This window comes from Diadema antillarum, unplaced genomic scaffold, assembly GCF_040938485.1.
Source record: "Diadema antillarum isolate AM-2024a unplaced genomic scaffold, OU_Dant_1.0 scf00000031, whole genome shotgun sequence".
NCBI lineage: Eukaryota > Metazoa > Echinodermata > Echinoidea > Diadematoida > Diadematidae > Diadema > Diadema antillarum.
Genome location: NW_027270920.1, coordinates 37970 through 58655, shown reverse-complemented (window position 1 = coordinate 58655; position 20686 = coordinate 37970). Strand labels below are relative to the sequence as shown.

At 40.7% G+C, this 20686-nt stretch overlaps 1 protein-coding gene across 1 annotated transcript in view; it reads right to left on the bottom strand.

The window, feature by feature from the left end:
- LOC139741545 (uncharacterized) overlaps positions 1 to 20686 on the bottom strand; it is a gene marked incomplete at its 5' end in the record, with an annotated part of 56152 nt that overhangs the window by 331 nt on the left and 35135 nt on the right. Inside the window, 16 exons of the mRNA XM_071652127.1 lie at positions 950 to 1115; positions 1683 to 1922; positions 3526 to 3750; positions 4942 to 5151; positions 6550 to 6701; positions 8565 to 8742; positions 10763 to 10873; positions 11437 to 11610; positions 12147 to 12785; positions 13078 to 13299; positions 14354 to 15163; positions 15302 to 15817; positions 15947 to 17181; positions 17290 to 17611; positions 18897 to 18959; positions 20183 to 20396. Of these exons, the coding sequence (XP_071508228.1) occupies positions 950 to 1115; positions 1683 to 1922; positions 3526 to 3750; positions 4942 to 5151; positions 6550 to 6701; positions 8565 to 8742; positions 10763 to 10873; positions 11437 to 11610; positions 12147 to 12785; positions 13078 to 13299; positions 14354 to 15163; positions 15302 to 15817; positions 15947 to 17181; positions 17290 to 17611; positions 18897 to 18959; positions 20183 to 20396 (5477 nt within the window). The remainder of the gene's footprint in view (positions 1 to 949; positions 1116 to 1682; positions 1923 to 3525; positions 3751 to 4941; positions 5152 to 6549; positions 6702 to 8564; positions 8743 to 10762; positions 10874 to 11436; positions 11611 to 12146; positions 12786 to 13077; positions 13300 to 14353; positions 15164 to 15301; positions 15818 to 15946; positions 17182 to 17289; positions 17612 to 18896; positions 18960 to 20182; positions 20397 to 20686) is intronic.

The following is a 20686-nucleotide window of genomic DNA, read 5'->3' as shown; positions in this document are numbered from 1 at the left end:
AACAAAGAATAACATTAGTACAGGTATGCATATCTGTCCTGAGAGACTTCTTCAGGGGCGGATCCAGGAATTGCGTAAAGAGGGGGCGCGTTTACAAAATTAAAGGGGGGCGCATGCACCCCTCCCCCATTTTTTTTCTTTTTATATCTTTTGTTTCAACAAAAAATAAAGGGGGGGGGGCGTGCGCCGGTTGCAGTCCTCCCTGGATCTGCCCCTGCTTTTTGACCGATGGCATTATGAAAACACAGAAACTGGCTACACATGAGAGGAGAGATATGTGTATTCCAAAAGAGTCGGCAATTTAAAGCAGTGAGAAAAAAAATCCCGGATTCATTCTCATCTTGAAGAATTATGCAAAGAATGTCTTTTGTTTCACTGTTTTCACACTATAAAGAATCTTACAATAAGCAATGTGACTATCCAAGTAAGGTTAATGCTCTCAGTGCCATGGAGATGTGATAATTCACCACAGAGCACAGATTTCATACATGGCGGATTCAGTTTCCACTTGAACCAGCAATCCAAAAATTTTACTATTTATTTGTAATTGGCACAAGTCCCTGTTAGCCCATGTACTTATGAAGTCAATACTAGTTTCAACAAAGTGTTTGGAGAGATTTGAGATAAGTGAAGTCTTCATCCTTTAACTCTTTTGTGCCAAGCTTTTACTTAATTATGGCAAGCTTTAGTTTACCAGCATTCAGTAATGTACATCCAAATTTAACCTACATTGTAGCTATAAACTTGTAAAGTTCAGCAAGGTCGCACAAATACAGCAATGTGCCTCAGTCCATGAGGAAGGCCATGGTGACACAGTAAGGATTAGAGGGATTAGGTAATCTCTATTCATTCACAATAGGTTTCTAGATGTCTGTGTCCATTTGGGGGAAGAAAGCACAGCCAGCAAGGGTTAACCAAGAAATAGAACCTGACCCCTATGGCTACTCACCTGCCCTTCGGGTGCACTCATCATTGGTCAGCTGGTATGACCGAGCAAAATGTGGTCCGCTGGAATAAACTTTTCCGCCAGGACCAACAAACTCTGTCTCTGGCGTTGATTCTCCATCAAAGTTACCACATAGACCACACTGAAGGTTCTGGTACCTCCTTGAGATCTGAAAAAGTAACAACGATTTAATGGTGACTGGTATTCCATGTCAATGTACAGATCACACAAATCAAGAACATCTACTTGAGTGTCTTATCACAAGTTCACACCAAGCGTGGTTGTAGTGTGGACAAATTCAACTGAATGGGAATACTGTAGTTACTGTGAATGAAACTGAAGTGTTAGACTGGCTAAAGTTATGAGAAATATCAGAAAAGTATCAAAGGTAGTTTCAGAAGTCATTGGAATGGTACATAGAGATTGCTTGGGCCACTTTTACAATGTGACCATGTCTGCATAGATATGTGGTTCTGTATTACAGGCATTCTCTCACATGAATCTGTTGTTTTGTTTTTGAGGAGGTTGAAAAAATGTGATTAAAAAAATCATATACACAGCTAATAGTTTAAGAGTACCACCACAGAGGTTTATATGATGGAATGCACTACATGCAAGTAATATTTTGCAGTATATTCAATGTATGCTTTTGTGTATGATTTGTCTGTTTTTCAATTCTCTGATTGAGGACGTTGTTGCCATAGAAACAGAGCAGGGAGAAAAACAAAAATGATACCTTGACTCTGACGTCCATCCCATCATAGAAGACCATGACGCCTTCATTTGGAGCATCGATCAGGTAGCTGCCATCCACACGGATCAGGCGCAGCGTCTCAATGGGTTGTAGTTGCCGGGCAGGGTCGGCCCCGCCTTCCAGGAGGGGCTGGTAGAAGCGCTCAAACTCGGCCTCCTGGTCCTTCATGACTAGCTCCACATACCGGGTCAGGCCCGCCCAGTACAGGTCTTCACCTGACAACTAGGAGAAGATCATCATAAATTGGTCATGTGACCTTACACGATGATCACATGTCATTCATATAAAAACATGATCAAGTCACTGAATATCATATGATTTTTATGATGATGTTGGTCATTATATTCTGCTCATCTTTCTCATCTTTCCAATGATATATACAGCCAAACCTGTATATGGTAGCCACCCAAGGGAGATGAAAAAAGGGGTTGTTGTACATGTAGACAGGTGGCTGCTATAGACAAGTCCTTTAACATGCTTTTTCTCTCAGAGGGAATTGTCATTAACGGTTGTGTACTATACAGCAGGAAGCCTCTATAGATAGGGGGTCACTAAGACAGGTTTGACCGTAATTTACCCCATTTTATCTCTAAACTATCTCAAACAATGAGAGGAAAGCTGGCCCAAACTAATCACAGTCTCATGAGTCTGTTCTGAACTTTAGATAGAGTCAAGCATGCAAGGGATTAGGCATTGATCCTTTCACTGCCAGAGATTTTGGACTGTGTGTACACTACACTGTGCCAATTGGCACTCAAAGCACAGAAAGGGCTATATGCAATAAGTCAATTCAAACTGTCATCACAACATGCTCCGTGAAAACCCACAAAGGTTAATTTTCAGGAAATTTAACTGCTTAGACTTGCGAGAAAAGAGAGAGCTGAGATTTCAAACATCTCATTTCTATTAAGACAAATATCAAATTTCCAATTTTGTTTATGACAAATCACCGTGCTTTGCTGTCAGATCTCGGCCTTAATGAAGGAGACTACTGTATAAGCTCTTATTTTTGCGTACAGATATTTTCACGAATGAGGAGGTCATGGACACTTTCATGAGATGTTGTTTTCGGGGAATTGACAACGAAATGCACTATTAGCCCAGCCTATGGCGACATTTTCGCGTGTTGTTAAACTCACGGTCCAACAGTGATTCGCCAAATTCGCGAAAATTAAACCCTCACAAAAATAACATACAGTATGTGAGAATGATTTTGTGATGAGTCATATATGCCACACATTTATCACTGTATACACCATATATGTACAGAGTCTAATTTTTGGCGAATCTGGACTTCCTGACAATGTTGCCAGTGGTTGAATTTGCAATCCTGGATGACAGTAATGAAAAGAAAAATGTACATGTGCACGTCACATTCATGTTGACATCAGAATTGATGGTGCTGTGTGTTGTAAAATTCACAAATAGCATCAGACTTCCAAACTTCAAAGAATATATGGCTTATATGGTAATATCTGTCTTACACAGTATGTCAATTAATTTTACTGGATCTTTACAAAAACAAAACAAAAATGGGGGGGGGGGGAGACTTTAATGGCTGCACAATATTACCATCATAGTTCGTGTTATGATGATGATAACTATCACTATAAACATTGTTATTGTCATCATTATCCTATGTAATCAACATAATTATCACCATTACATTGTTGCTTTTATCAATTTGGTGTCATAACATAAACAGACGAGTTAACACGAAAGACAAATAATGAGAAATTGGCACAGCGCCAAAACAATGTTTCTGTGCATTCAAGAGAAAATAAACGACATGATTTGTTGATAATGTGAATGGTGGGCTTACTACCTTTTGGCGGTGACTGTGACTATGGTGATGACCTTCATGGTGGTCATGGTGATGACCTTTATGGTTGTCATGGTGATGGACGTGCTCAGCATGTCCTGTCAAGATCTCATGAAGACTGAGAGCTTTTCCTTCTCTCCTGGGCGTGGTTACGGGTGTGGTCACGGGTGTGGTCACTTCCTCCGTAGCCTGCTCCATCTCCTTCTGGTATTCCAGGTATCTCTTTGTCTGTCAAGAAATGGTAGAGAAGGAACATAAACAAGGATAATGACCTGTTCATCACCACGATACCCTGATAAAGTTGCAAAACATGAGCTTGTGTTTTTACTTTTTAAATAAAATAATCCTGTAAGAGGAGTGAGTTTTTAAAACTAACAGGAATTCCATCCCAGGATTTAATCAATTTTTCTATGATTTCCCACATGATTTAAAATTTCCTTTTTAGATTTCTCAGGAATATGAAGAGAAAGAAGAAAGAAAATTAATACAAATCTCTAGGTAAGAAGTTAAATGTAATTTCACTCCCTTTCTTGAAATCTTGAGCTGGTTTACTCACGCAAAAATACACCCTTATATTGATACCGGAGATTCAGGAAACACAAGTGGTCCCTGCAGAACTGCAGAGTGCATGGGGTGGGGACACACACACACACACACACACACACACACACATGCATGCACACACAAGTGAACATAGCACATACCTAATGTTTGTTCATATCTATGTATAGAAACTTAGTAAGTAGATAAATATGAGGTAATTGACTCAGAGGATGTAAATTATCAGCAAGTTCTGCCATTACTGTCCTCATAATCACAGCTACATGAAGGAACTAGACTCTGAGAGCGCAAACCTCCGCAAAGCATGCAGCTCATTTCCACCACTGATCGCGTTCTTCCATAGCGATAGTGATTTCCACCCATACATACTTATAGCATTGTGTGCTAAAAGTCGCCCAATTTCCCAATATAGAAGCCTTTGTTACGTTATAAACCCTCAGCTGCACGGCGCGCCTCGCCCTTGCAGAAACTAGAGCACGCACTTTAGTGCGCACATGCAAACCTCAAATACGCGCAGCCTGAACTCCCAAGTTCATTGACCCTACCTGCCAAAATATCAAAAATCCTGCATAAATTCCCCAAAAATTCTCGGATCACTAACAAAATTTAATCATCTGTTACTTGTATCATTCTAAACCTTTCCTGTAAATTTCATCCAAGTCTGTTTAATACTACTTTTTGAGTTATTTTGCACACAGACAAACTCGGGTAGGACCTAACTAACTAACTAACTAACAAACAAACCAACGGTAACAAAAACATAACCTCCTCCCTTGGTGGAGGTAATTATGAACCTTAATTAGTAACCATGAGTTTTACAGCTACACAGTCACAACCAATGCTTCACACATAGCATACCACGTCAATCATGTTTGGTCCTGGTGCCTTGAGTCTCAGATCCTGGCCCTGAATAAGGGACTCTGTGGAGCTGGTGCCGTCATCATAGAGAACCACCTTGGAGTACCTGGGTACCTCTACTGGGTCTTCATTCAGCACAATGCTGATGATATCAGAGGACTCGTGTGGGGTCAGTTCCACTTTGTTTGCACCAGCAAACAGAGTAATTGCCTGAAACATAAACCACATTTTAAGGAAAATGGCATAAGAATAACAAAGGTTTCTAATCCCATTGCAGAAAGAAAAGATTGTATCATGCACATCACATTTCATTTCAGGATCACAGGAGGTATTTCTGTGCATGGTTTAATTCACAAAACAGCACCAGACCCGCAAAATCCACGAAAATAAAAACCTTGTGAAATATACATGTATGCTATATAGGGTCTAGGGCAATTACCTTAGACCCTTCCGATGACTCTAACCCTAATCCCAAATCCTGAATTGAAACCTAACCCTTACCCAAACTCTAACCCTAAACCTAATCTTCACTCTAACCTTATCACTAACCAGTGTTTAGCCAGGGGGCAACTGCCCGATATATGGCCATATGCACTACTGTAAATGCAAAAATTTTCATGGTACATTAATTTTTTTGTATTTCGCTCTACTTTTGGCTAGCTTGAATCCTAAAACCCGCAAAAATATCTTCATAGTTTTCTCTGCATAGTTTGAGTGGGTTGGCAATTGCGCACAAAGAGCCCACAATATGTTTTTGAGCTGCTTAGCCCAAAAAATAAATCACGCAAAAATATACACATTTACAGCAAAACAACAAAACCTCCCCTCAGCCCCCCAGTCATAGTTAGGGTATATGATTGTGTGTTCATTCCCTCCCTTTGAAAGCACTCCCTATATCTAGAGACTGCTAAAATGTCTGGACCCCCAATTGGTAGGTTTTGTGTAGGCTTTCCCTGCCTTGGAGATCCCTCGAAATCGGAAACACTGCTCAATGCACTCCTAGCCCCCCACCCATCTCTGGTGAGCTCTCATCCCAACCCCTATCTCTTGAAAGACAGACCCCCCCCCCCCCCCCCCAACATCTCGGGTAAAATGTCTGAGCAATTAATACCTTTAAAAGATAATAATATAAAACAATAGTGAACATGAAATGAGCTTGCAAAACCAACAGCAATTTCACAAATTTGATCCCTCAAATTTGATTACTTTTTCTATGATCTCCAAGATACTGTAAAACGAGAAATGTTCGCGTGCATTTTAATTTCGCGAATTTTCGAAATTAAAATGCACGCAAAATTTCTTATTTACAGTATATGCATTGAACGCAAGTGGCTATTCGCGAAAATTTCTTGCCACGAAAAAGGCTGTCGGCTCCAATTCGTGAAAATTTCGTGCCGCGAATATATCATGTTTTACAGTATTTCATAACGCAATTTCAAAATTTTTCAGGAGTCCAAAGAGAAGAGAGAAAAAAAAACACCCTCTTTTTAAAATTCTCAGATTGTATTTTGTAGCATGAAAAGTATGGTACCCCTTTACCAGAGATTTTTGGAACACGCATGCGTTCCATCGGACCCCATAGTGGGGGGGGGGGGGGGGGTGCATTACCTTCTTCTGAGCCACTCCCCTGGCTAGCAGTGTGAAATGCTGCAAGCTGGAGCAATCCCTGGCAACCACATGTTCACACTCGGACAAAGTGTAGGGGAAAGTCACATGATCAAAGGTGGTGATGTTACCATCTGACAGCAGGTGACACTTCGCTGTCGGGATAGAAAGATAAGAAAAAGATTCTTTCTGCACAAAATGTAATGACTTCGATTAGCTCTTTGAAGTCTTAAATGACTTAGTCTATGCACTCAATCTGTCCAACTTGTCACACAAATAGGATCTTTGTTTGAAGTTGCAATCACATTTTCTCTCTTTGTACATGTAATCCCTTTTCTTTCTGAGCAGCTGCTATGGCTCAGTGGATAAGATGACAGACTCTCAAACTTGAGATCCTTGGTTCAAGTCCCCTGGTACCACAGGTTGTTCCCCTGGGCAAGGCATGTTATCCCCATTGCTTAGTCCTTTGGAGGGGACTTACAGTCATCAGTCTCGTGGTATCTCGCTTGGTAGCATTTAAGCACTACCTTAGTGACCACGTAAAGTAAGTTAAAACACAAGGGAAACAAGTACTTTTTCCCATTCCATTTTATAACATTTACAATGTATCTTGTTGCTAGATAACCACTTCACACTTCTCATAAAGAGTACAGGGAAATCCCAGTAAAGTGGTCAAACACGCACTTAAGTACAACTGGTTGATACTTGGATGATGATCAGGGGCGGATCTAGCTTTTTATAAAGGGGGGGAGGGTGTGGGAGGGAGGTTTCCCCCCTCCCACAGTAGGGAGAATTTTGAAAATCTGTGTGTGAAAATGGCATTTTCTTGCATCTAAAACACCACTATTTTTGGTATAGAGGTCATTGCCATGTGCAATACATAAATAGAAAAAAATAAAATTACAAGTTTAAAAAAAAGATAAGATTTTTTTTAAATGGTCCCCGGATTTTTTTTTTTTTTTTTTTTTTTTTTTTTTGGGGGGGGGGGGGTTGCAACCCCCCCCAACCCCCCCTCTAGATCTGCTTCTGATGATTGGTCGAGGCCTATGGATCACACCAAGTTGACTTCTTGCTACCCTGCCAGACTAGGAGATTACCAAAGATTTAACAATTGATCAGTTCACCATGGAGTTGAACGTGGTATCTCACATTTGATAAAAGTGTTGACGTACAAGAGCAGAAGTCATCAAGTCCCAATGATGACATTATTCAACAGGGGATAAGACGAAAGAAAGCAGTCATTAGGTAGGAGTGACAATAGAGTAACAGCATATGTGACCGCGCACCACAAAACGGACAAAAAGTCGTACCCCTTGATTCTACGTGAGGACTCAAAAAAGGTGAAAAGGGTCAACCAAGTCAATATTAAGTTTTTCCAATTTTCTGAAAGAGCTACCGTTTTTCTACATTATTCTTAAAGTTTGGGATCATAAAATGAATAGAAAAGTGCATTTTCAGCAGTTTTCTACAACCCTTTTTTGTAAAGTAGTGAGATCAGGTATGTCTTAGAGGCCCCTTTTCATTTCTTGATAATCCTTTGCACACTCTTCACTTTCGAGTCTGATAACTTTTGAAGGGATAAGGCTACTGCTTTGAAAGTTTACATTAATCACAGAAAGAATGTTTTGATAGAGCATGCTCAATTTCAACTTAATCTGATAATCCCCTCATTGTTGTTGCTCCAGTGGTTTACGTCCTGTTTTTTTGTCATATTCATCGCACAGCTAGCACGATTTGGTAAAGATTAAGTGCTTGAATAGACAGATAGACCGTGTACTTGAGAGCCTCTTTTCTCGGTTCGCACTTTTCCAGAGTGGGTGCTTTCTTTCCAATATTTAGATAGGTAAGGAGAGTCCATTTCAATTGAGCTATACATCATTGTAAAGCTTACAGTCTGCTCTTTCAGAATCTGCCCTTAACTAGAAATTCATGTTTGGCGACTTTTTGTTGGTTTTGTGATGCAGGGTCACATATTCAAATGAATCAATAATTTCAAACACAATGGGATAAATTCTTACGCATGAACGGCTGCTTCAGAAGGTCATCCATAAATCCCTCCACATAGGGTTTCCTGACATTGTATGGTGCAACCATGAGCGGTAGTTTGATGTCGTTGACTCGCATCAGGTCATGTGACCCAGACAGCGTGATGTTGGCGCTGTTGTGAGAGTCACTCAAACTAGCAGAGAGCAATATCTGCAATGTTAGAAAACAGAATTACAGGCATGATATACTGTATATTCAAGAACAAATATGAATTTGGCATATTTTTGAACTTCACCATTTACAGCTGTACATTCACTTCTTGTGCAATCACCAGAATTAGCAAAGTACACTTAAAGGAAAGAAAATTCATATCGTTATGCTATTATTTTTTATGGTTTGTGTTTTATATACTTAATGATAAAACATGCATAACGCACCAATCAGGTGTGCTGAATAGCAGTTTGCAATGTCATTTAGCCTTGGTTATGAACATATGTTGTTTAAAGAGATAAGCAGTTACCTACTACTACCAGTCATGAAAGTTGTCCTGTATTCTTGATTTCATACACTACACAGAAATTGAAGCAACAGCTACAAAACTTTGGTCTAGTCCACACATGGGTGCCTAAAAGTACTTAAAAATAATCATTAATTACCAAATTATTTATGCAGGGGCGGATCTAGCTTTTTTCCAAGGAGGGGTTTTCAGGGGCTGAGCTGGGTACTACGAGGGAGCGTAGCGACCAAGCATGAGCGAGTGAAGCGAGCAATGGGGGGGGGGGGGGTGGGTGTGGGAGGGGGGTATTCCCCCTCCCACAGTAGGGAGATTTTTCATTTTTAGGGTTGCCAGCTTGCGATTTTAAGCATACTTGCACGCTCTATTTTTTCTCTCTTTTTTGCCCAAATAATTGGGGGGGGGGGGGCTGCACACCGGACCACTTCTGTTTTTGTTGCTGTTGTTTTGTTTTGTTTTGTTTTGTTTTGTTTTGTTTTGTTTTGTTTTGTTTTGTTTTTTTTTTGTTTTTTTTTTTGGGGGGGGCAAAATCTCGACGGGGAGCACATTCATGTGAGAGGGGGGATACCCCCTCCCACGGTAGGGACTTTTTGTAAAATCGGAGTACAAAAGTCGTGTTTATAGAGCATTTAAAAGCAAATTTATAGGGAATTAAACAGTGGAAAGAATCATTGCCAAGGACTATGGTTATGAGATACGGGGGTACATTATTTTATGTGACGGTGTGAGATCCTCGGCGAGGGAGCGAAGCGACTGAGCGCGGGAGGGTGTGGGAGGGGAATACCCCTTTCCACGGTAAGGACTTTTTGTAAAAACAGAGTATAAAAGTTGTGTTTATACATTGTAGAGCATTAAAATCAAATTTCTAGGGAATTAAACATAGTAGAAAAAAATCACTGTGAAGGACTATGATCATAACTTATGCAAACTATTCATTTTACTATAAGTACGGACAGAGCGAGCGAGCCACTTTCACTTTGCCATTCGTCTGAAATGTATTCATTAAAAGCTAAAACATAATCGCATTGTTCGAGCAATAAAAATTATTCTTATATTACTAGAAAGCGTAGAAGAAAAGGAAACATGTAGGGTTTACTAAAGTTATGCTCCACGGGGCACAGTCGAGGACGCCAGGCTACCATCTTGATATACACTAAATTTACTCATAAGTAAATATTAGTGTATAGATATAATGTATATTGTTAGTGTATTATAATTTTTGCCCCATTCAGGGGTGAGAATTTTGCATTTTCAGTTATGAAATTGACAATTTTTAGTCAAGAAAAGTGCCTTCATGTTTATTTTGGTCTTAAAATAATTGATTAATTATTTGTTGTTTGTTTGTGCATTCTTTTTTTCTTTTTTTTTTAACTTGGCAGCCTAAGGAGGGGGTTTAAACCCCCAAACCCCCCCCCCCCCCACCCCCCGTAAATCTGGCACGGTTATGTCAGTACATTAATGGTACTGTATTGTCAAGTCTGGCAGGTGAACATTATCTCTTGACATATTGATATATTTGCAATGTTTTTCCTGGTAATATAAAAAGCTATACAGTAAACACAGTAAAACAACTGAAGGAAAAACTGCAGAAAGTAAGTTTTGTAAAGTCAACATCATTGAAATTAAGTGGAAGAAAAAAATCCAATGTAAGTTTACTCCTGGAGGTATATCTAAATTGCTCCTCAGTAATTAGAGTCAACATCACCACCTACGTACCTCTCCATGAGAGTGGCCATCATTAAATCTCTCAGCCTCAGCCTTGCCCCATAGCAGGTGTTTGATGTTTTCTAGGCCTCCAGAGATCGCTTGCTGCAGAGAGTAGGGCAGCTGTGGGAAAGAAAACAAAAAGATGTTCGTAACAAATTCATCTACATTCATCTACAAATTCATCTACAAATGTTCTCTCAATAGAATAGACTTTCTACCCCCATAGTTGCAGGCAGGCCATATGTCCATGTACAATCATGTATTTTGGGTTTTATTCCCCTAATAAACCTGGTGAAGACGAGTCCTGAGTATACTCGGGCAGGTGTCTACGGAAAATGTGTGTCGTAGCAAAATCAGTCTGTCCTCAATAGGTTTGAAGATGCTAACCTTTTTTATCTTTTCTTAATGGAGTCAAAGGGGGCCTGAGCTTTTGGACCAAGCAGAATCTTTGTCAGAGGCAAAATGAAGGTCAGTTTGGCTCTGACAAAGATTCTGCTAGAATCAAAACCTCAGGCCTGTTTTGAACCCATTTTACTCCATTGGCTTGCCCCTACTGGACCAGTAGCTTTTAACAGCTATTTTTGCAAAGTTCTTTTCAAAACACACTGTTTTGTATGTATGATTTCTTACTTTCTATAAAGTACACTAGATAATAGAGCGACACTAAAATCATTTTGACTAACATGTCGGTGGCTAAGCTGGAGGTGCATAGCTTGAAGTTGGTCCCGTGTCTTCATGACCTCCTTGCAGGCAGGTGAGAAGCGGTTGCCGAGGACTTTGTCTTTCTTACACTGGGTCACCATGGGTGAGTCCTGGACCAGGTCCTCTCTCTGCGCATTGCTTCGCTCAAATTTACCCTGCCAAGTAATAGGAACAGAGACACGTTTTTCTTCACATTTCTTCTTTGTTTCTATTTGCTGCATTTTTTTTTACCACTCCTTCTTTTTGGTTTGCTTTTGTTTCTGTTGTATATCTCCCGTCAGGCTCCAATTTCATTGCAATTCTCAGATTACCATTCTTAAAAAAATATCTCTAGTATTCCTTTTTCTTTCCTCAACTCATATGGAGAACAGCATAAGCAAAAGCAGTCAAAATGTGCTCTTTGTTCATTATGTTCTTTATACTTGGAATTCATCAGAATTACTCAGCTTAGAGGATTCTGTGAAATTACGTTCCCAATGAAATCTGCCTAATTCACACACACAAAATGAAGAGATGACGGTATTTTATTTACACTCCCCCAAAATAGGGCTAAAATGATATAAACCAAACCTGATCTATTCTGTATAGCAACAACAATATCAATCATTGCTATGATATACTATCTTTCTCATTTAATCAATACAAGAAATATACTTTGATTTGATGATACAGAGTATTGATGCCATCTCACCTTGAGTGTGATGCCCTTGTCAGAGAAACAAGTTTTGCCCCATCCAACATTCAGGGAGAATCCCACCTGAGGACCCATCGCCAGCTGACTCCCACGACCATGCATTCCCATCTCATCCAGATGAAGATGATGATGGTTGTCATGAGCAACGACTGGAAGGGAACGGGCTGAGGCGTTGGAGGATGGAATAGGATGATGTAAGCCCAAAGTGTGACCATGATGATACTCATCACTATGATAGTGAAGACCAACTGGGTCGCCATGGTAATGCTCATCACTATGAGAATGGTGGTGGTAATGAAGACCTTGTGGAGCACTGTGGTTGTGAAGATCATGGTTGCCATGGAAATGATGTTCATCGCTGTGATAATGCAGACCAACCGGGTCGCCATGGTAATGCTCATCACTATGAGAATGGTGGTGGTAATGAAGACCTTGTGGAGTACTGCCATTGTTAAGATCATGGTTGCCATGGAAATGATGTTCATCACTATGGTGATGGATACCAAGTACATTAGCATGGTAATGTTCATCACTGTAGTCATGGTAATGATGATGATTGAGAGGCGTGGGAACAGTTGCAGGTTCATCCGACTTAAAGGGTGGAGGTAAGTCAGCTGCAAACTGCATGCAGAACACCTGAAAATAAGCAACACAGGAAAGTTCAGAATAAAACACCGCAGAAACAAAATTAATATAGAAGCAAAGCAGTCAAACAACATAGAAACATGTATCTGCATAAGAAGTTATCTGACAGTCTGTTTATTATATCCTTAGTGTACTTCACATTATACCCACACTTACTATTCCAGGACCGCCAATATGATATATTCTTAAACCATGAAGAAATTAGGCACGTAGTTACACTACATCACAGTAGTACTAAAATGGCAGTAAGAACTGCTTACTGACACGCAGAATACTCCGGTACCTGTCTTTCATCATGATAATGGTGATAGTGATGGTGGTGGTTGCCATGGTGATGGTTGCTAAGTGGTAGAGGAGTTGCCTCATCCTTTTCACTCTGCTCCAGCTGCACTGCTGGGAAGATCTGCAGTTCCACACCCTTGTGTCGAGGGCTCTGGAGGTCAGCATTCAACTTGACCATTATGGTGCGGTCATCGGTCATATTGTCTGCAGCCTTGGCCGTAATCTGAAGGAAAAAAAATCACATCAAAACCTGTGTCCTGGTTTGTACTCCATGAACATTTCCTTTAAGACAAATACCTTCAATTTGTGACAGGAGGAGCATTTGATAATTTTCCTGCCATATTGTTGTTTACTACCAGGAGAGATTTTGTCATTTGAAAATAAAAAGGGCAGATTTCAAATGAAAATGGTTACAAAAACCAGCACTTCCATTTTAGCTGGTGTTACCTTAAATCACGCCTTTAACATGATGATGAATCTATCAGCACAAGAGATCAGACATTAAAATAGACATGAGGCAAATCTCTCCTTTGAAGAAGCTACACCCCTGTAGACAATGCCAGTGTATATCTTGGCAATCAAGGACTTAAAAACCAAAGATATAAAACACCCGTTTCTTGACCCTGGCCTAATCTAAGCATCAGTCACCGCCACGTGGGGTGGGGGGCACCCGCGAGAGGAGGAGATTGTTTTGGTTTTGGCATGGGCTATGTAGCTCCATGGTGCGTGTGTGTGTGAGTGTATACATTCAGTATTAATGCTCTCCTTATTCCTGTATTTTCGTTATTTATGGGTCAATTTTTTCCGTTCGAAATTTAAAACGGATGACCACAGAATTTCTCAATAGAATATAAAGTTGAAAACTTTAGAAAGAATAGAGAAAATTGAGTTCACTTTGAATGGTCTGCCACAGGCAGATATCCTTATCATGCTCTTACGTAATATGACAGCTGTTGCAGTCATTAAACCCTGGCTTGACCTCCAGGTTTGCCACGCCTGAGTAGAAAGTTATTTTGCAATGGGCAAATACATATCCTCCCACTTCTCAAACGAGGACTCGTTAGGGGGGTATAGCACCCCATCAGCTTCGTTTGCCAATGGGGTCTTGCTTGTCTCAAACGGGGGTTTGACGGCATGGCAGTCTCCTTCAGTGGTCATCAAATCAATAAATGTTACATACATCTGATGCTTACCACGTATAAAAGCATATGCACATAATATCATGTTAACATTATGAATAAATGCACAAACAACAGTAATAGACTGGAGAGACTCACATTTAGGAAGAAGTTCCTGGTAACAATCTTGACAAACTGGTCCAGGTCCATATTGCTAAAGGCTTGGTCAAAGTATTCACTGAAGGAGCTGTGCTGATGGTGGTGATAATGATGTCTAAAGTGAGCATCATCAGTTCCATTGTATGCCCCATGACGGTGAAGATGGGTGTGTTCATGGCTGCCATGGTGATGGTAGTCATGGAGATGACTGTCACCATGATGGAAGACCGAATGGTTGTGGGGCACGTGGAAGCCGAAGCGACGGTCAATAATTTGCAAGATCTGCTTCATCCTGGCATCCTGAGGGGCAGAGCTGGCTGGTTTCTGGGTTTCAGCTCTTGTCATGTTAGCAGATGAAACAGTGGTTGGACTTTCTGTGGGTGTGACACCCTCAGGCTCACCAGTAGGCACTGACTCATGTGACTGGCCAAACCAAGTATCAATATAGTCATAGACTCGGTCCATCATAGAGGAAAACGCTGAAGAGTATCTAGTGTGGACTTCCTTTTTCACAGATTCTGTGTCTACACTGGCTGGACGATCCCTGATAAAATGAGGATGATTCTGCAAAGGCACTGCATGGGGGCGGGGCACAGGATGGTTGTGCTCATAGGTTACCTCCTTGACTTGGCCTCCAATATGGTAGCGCAAAGTGTGATTGTGTGGATTATCATTAACTACCAGGGAGTGATGCATGGCATCATAGTAGTGATGCTCATCACTTCCGCTGTGGTGGTATCCATAATGATGATCTCCCAGAAGACTGCTGTGATGATGTTCGTCGCTTCCATCATGATGAGCATAATGATGCTGATTGGAATAATCTGCAGAGGGAATACGGTCAACCTTGTACACAGTATGAGAATGCTCATATTGCAGAGGTTTACCATTCTCATCAACATGGTGGTAGTCTGTGTGGTTATGTGTGTGATCCTCCATCTTTGTCACATTATAGATTGGATGTGGATAATGATGATGTTCATCACTCCCACTGTGGTGGTCTCCATGGTGATAACCTCCTAGAAGACTTCCATGATGATGTTCATCACTTCCACTGTGATGGTAACCATGGAGATGATCTCCAAGGGGCAGTGGGTGACCATGATGATGTTCATCACTTCCACTGTGGTGGTCTCCATGGTGATAGCCTCCTAGAAGACTTCCATGATGATGTTCATCACTTCCACTGTGATGGTAACCATGGAGATGATCTCCAAGGGGCAGTGGGTGACTATGATGATGTTCATCACTTCCACTATGATGGTATCCATGGTGATAACCTCCCAAAAGACTTCCGTAATGATGTTCATCACTTCCACTGTGGTGGTCTCCATGGTGATAACCTCCCAGAAGACTTCCATGATGATGTTCATCACTTCCACTGTGGTGGTCTCCATGGTGATAACCTCCTAGAAGACTTCCATGATGATGCTCATCACTTCCAAAGTGATGATCATGGTGATACTGATCTGTGGAGGGAAGAGGTTTGACCTTATACACAGTATGAGAATGCTCATACTGAAGTGGTTTACCATTCTCATCGACATGGTGGTAGTCTGTATGATTATGTTTTTGTCCTTCCATCTTTGTCACATTATAGATTGGATGAGGGTAATGATGATGTTCATCACTTCCACTATGGTGGTAACCATGGTCATGATCTCCAAGGGGCAGTGGGTGACCATGATGATGTTCATCACTTCCACTGTAATGGTATCCATGGAGATGATCTCCAAGGGGCAATGGGTGACCATGATGATGTTCATCACTTCCACTGTGGTGGTCTCCATGGTAATAACCTCCTAGAAGACTTCCATAATGATGTTCATCACTTCCACTATGATGGTCTCCATGGCGATAACCTCCTAGAAGACTTCCATGATGATGTTCATCGCTTCCACTGTGATGGTAACCATGGACATGATCTCCAAGGGGCAGTGGGTGACCATGATGATGTTCATCACTTCCACTATGATGGTCTCCATGGTGATAACCTCCTAGCAGACTTCCATGATGATGTTCATCACTTCCACTGTGGTGGTCTCCATGGTAATAACCTCCTAGAAGACCTCCATGATGATGTTCATCACTTCCACTATGATGGTCTCCATGGTGATAGCCTCCTAGAAGACTTCCATGATGATGTTCATCACTTCCACTGTGATGGTAACCATGGACATGATCTCCAAGGGGCAGTGGGTGACCATGATGATGTTCATCACTTCCACTATGATGGTCTCCATGGTGATAGCCTCCTAGAAGACTTCCATGATGATGCTCATCACTTCCAAAGTGATGATCATGGTGATACTGATCAGTGGAGCGAAGAGGTTTGACCTTATACACAGTATGAGAATGCTCATACTGAAGTGGTTTACCATTCTCATCGACATGGTGGTAGTCTGTATGATTATGTTTTTGTCCTTCCATCTTTGTCACATTATAGATTGGATAAGGGTAATGATGATGTTCATCACTTCCACTATGGTGGTAACCATAGTGATGATCTCCAAGGGGCAGTGGGTGACCATGATGATGTTCATCACTTCCACTATGGTGATCGCCATGGTGATAACCTCCTAGAAGACTTCCATGATGATGTTCATCACTTCCACTGTGGTGATCGCCATGGTGATAACCTCCCAGAAGACTTCTATGATGATGTTCATCACTTCCACTGTGATGGTATCCATGGTGATAACCTCCTAGAAGACTTCCATGATGATGTTCGTCACTTCCGCTGTGGTGGTCTCCATGGTGATAACCTCCTAGAAGACTTCCATGATGATGTTCATCACTTCCACTGTGGTGGTCTCCATGGTGATAGTCTCCATGGTGATAACCTCCTAGAAGACTTCCATGATGATGTTCATCACTTCCACTATAATGGTGGTCTCCATGGTGATAATCTGCCATTATATGTCCATGATAAATGCTATCATGTATTTGGCTGTCCTGGAGATCTTTATGTATGTGGTTTGCTGCCATCCATTTACTTTCTGCTGTGCCAAACGTCCATCTTAATGGAGAGTCAAAATGATGGTAATAGTGTGAGTGGGTATTGGTGGGGTCCCTCAGCACCATCTCATACTTGTCTTTGATGCGAAGGTGTACTTGAAGCTCTCTTGGTGCAGATTTTCCTGGAAGGAGACTAACGTTCAACTGCATTGGTCCTTTCAGCAAACTGTATGGGGTGAGTTTGTCGGAAGGTCCCACGAATGATGCACCAAGCCCAACGCCCAACAGCTCAGGTTTCACCTGCAACAAAATATAGCAATGGAGCATATAATCTTATTGATAATATCATACAGACTGTATTTGCTGCTAATCATACAGAAATGATACGCATTTGACTCGCATTTAAAATTACATGAAATTTCCAGCTGCCTTTTATGAACTATGAGAAAGGAATGGTCTACCCATTTATGCCCCCCTCAAAAAAAAACTGAGTAAACATTTTAAGTTTACTCTTTCAAAAAACAATTTTCTTGTGCAGAAATAAGCTATAGATTATTGTGTGATTCCATGAGGTGCTCAGAGCTTTTAACTGGGGGGGGGGGGGGGGGGGGGGGGGGGGGGGGGCATAATTGTGTTTTTTCAATTAATTCATATAAAGAATCATATTTTTAATTTTGATTGCTGAAATAAATTTATTTTAGTATAATTATGCTTCTAAAGATGTGTATGACAAATTCTGCTGAAAAAACAACAAAAACAAAAGTTTGAAAAAACAGAGAAATACATAAAAAATGCTAAAACAATAAAAAACATAAGAAATTAATTTTGGTACTGAATTTTTTTTTTACGCACAAATATTTGGAATGTCACTAAGAATATTTACACCAGAAATCAGCATTCCATAAGCTTTTACAAGCCAATTACAGACGAAAATGAGGTTTTTTGCATATATTTGCATAATTAATTAATTTAAAATAGAAATGTATTTTTTTTTGAAAATTTAACTTAACAATCTTGTAGATTACATCCGGCTTTATGTTCATGCAAAATTTTGCGGTGATCGCGCGATCAACAGCCAAGATCTGAAGGGGGGGCCATAATGCCCCCCTCCCCCGGAATTCAAGCTTGCTAAATAGCCCAGGTAAGTTAGGGTTAATGTCTCTACCATTCATCATTACTACATCATTGTGATGATTGTATTTCCATGAAACCAAGTGAAAAAAAACCAAAAAACTAAGTATCAATATGGGGCGATTTATATTGATCATCAGAGTTACTATGAGATTATCTGGTATAGTGATTAGGGTAATTACCAAATAGCCAATACATGAAATGTAAGAACATATCGTACACTTTCTGAAAAACATGCAGTTTATTCAAGTTGGGTCTTCATCACAGGCAAAATGACAAGCATAGAGGGTAAGCAGACACTTACACAATGTATATGGACTGCAGACATACATGTATAATAAGACAATGCTGTTATAAGTCTGTAGTCCATACATGTGTCTGCTTTGAATACCCTTTGTTTGAATTTTGCTGACAAACTTTGTCCTAACTAAAGAACAGTGACATTCTGACTTACCTCCATAGACCTTGGCTTCTTACTGTTGGTTACCGTTTGCACAGTCTTTCCATCAGCATCACCCTGTGGATTATTGATTCACGTATGCAAAAAGGTTTAATTATTTCAACATTTTGTCCTCATCTCAAGAAACTAATGCTTTACTAGTTTTTAACACATATTCTGAAAATTTATGCTAAAATATCAAACTGTATCATTCAAATAAGCATACACTCTTCCCAAATACAAATTATTCTGTTACTTATTTATGAAATACAGCTGAAAATATAGTTTCAATAGTTACCTCCGCCAAGGGAGGAGGTTATGTTTTCGTTACCGTTGGTTTGTGTGAGTGTTCGTTAGTTAGTTTGTCTGTGTGCAAAATAACTCAAAAAATAGTTAACGGATTGGGATGAAACTTGCAGGAAAGATTAAGAATGACACAAGTAACAAACAATTAACTTTTGGTAGTGATCCGAGAATTTTGGGGGAATTTATGAAGGATTTTTGATATTTTGGCAGGTATAGGGTCAATGAACTTGGGAGTTCAGGCTGCGCGTATTTGAGGTTTGCCTGCGCGCACTAAAGTGCGTGCTCTAGTTTCTGCTGGGGCGAGGTGCGCCATGCAGCTGAGGGTTTATGACGTAACAAAGGCTTCTATATTGGGAAAGCAGGCAACTTTCAGCACACAATGCTATAAGTACGTATGGGTGGAAATCACTGATATCTCTATGGAAGAACAATATCAGTGTTGAAAATGATTTGCATGCTTGGCGGAGGTCTGCGCTCTCAAAGTGCTTCTCTAGTTATGTTTTTGTTCTAACAGAAGTCAACCAATTGCAGCTTAAAATGATGTACATGGTCTCACTGTGGTGTGAAGTCATGATTGATGTGTGCTTGTCTTTGAGCAACCCCAAAATAGGGAGCTTTAGATTTGCAACACGGATGTTTAGACAACGATTGCATTTGCCGTTCTTCTCTCTCCCTGCGTCATGTTGTAAAGTAGCTTCAGATTTCGCGAAGAAGCAACCTATTAACAAAGCAAAATGGGGCTCCCATATGATTACTGCATCAAGTAGCTCTCTGTGTCGTGAATTTGAGTAAACACAAAATGGGCCCCGAACTGACAGTGATAACACAGACAATGCAAGATTGATTTTGATAAGCGATTTTGCACAGGCACAGAATAGGTTTTGTCTTTTTTTCCTCTGTAACGTCTGTGTCGCAAATATCTAAAGCTCCCTATTGTATCATGTCTGCATGCGGTTTTTGTGATAGTGATATTTAGATGTCAGTAGTAGACTTGCCTCAAAGTAGGTCAACGGTTTACTGCTGAAGGCAAACAGCGGCCGCTTCTCTGTGGGCGTCGTCAGGTTGAGGGTGTAGTCTTGTCTATGGACGTCGAAGCGGACTGATCCATTCAGGAAGAGGGATGAGTTGAGGGACACCTTGAGGGCAACACCGGTCTTGATGGCATCATGGATACTCACTCCCATACTCCCTGTCATCTGCATGGCTAGGCTGAAGGAAATAAGACACGAAAGTCTTAATTCACATCTACAGTAGATGTGGAGTTAGTATATCATATCTGACAATCGTCAACCACACAGGACCAATCTTTTCCTCTCAGTAAACTAATACTGCATTACAATTGTTGCAGAGCCTCCACGGAAGTAGGCCTACTGTATATGCCGAATATTTCGCGAGGTTTTTATTTTTGCGAATTTCGCAAATCAGGTGCTATTCGCGAAATTAAAGAAACGCAAAAATAATGACTCTGATCCCGATGTGAATGTGACGTACACATGTAC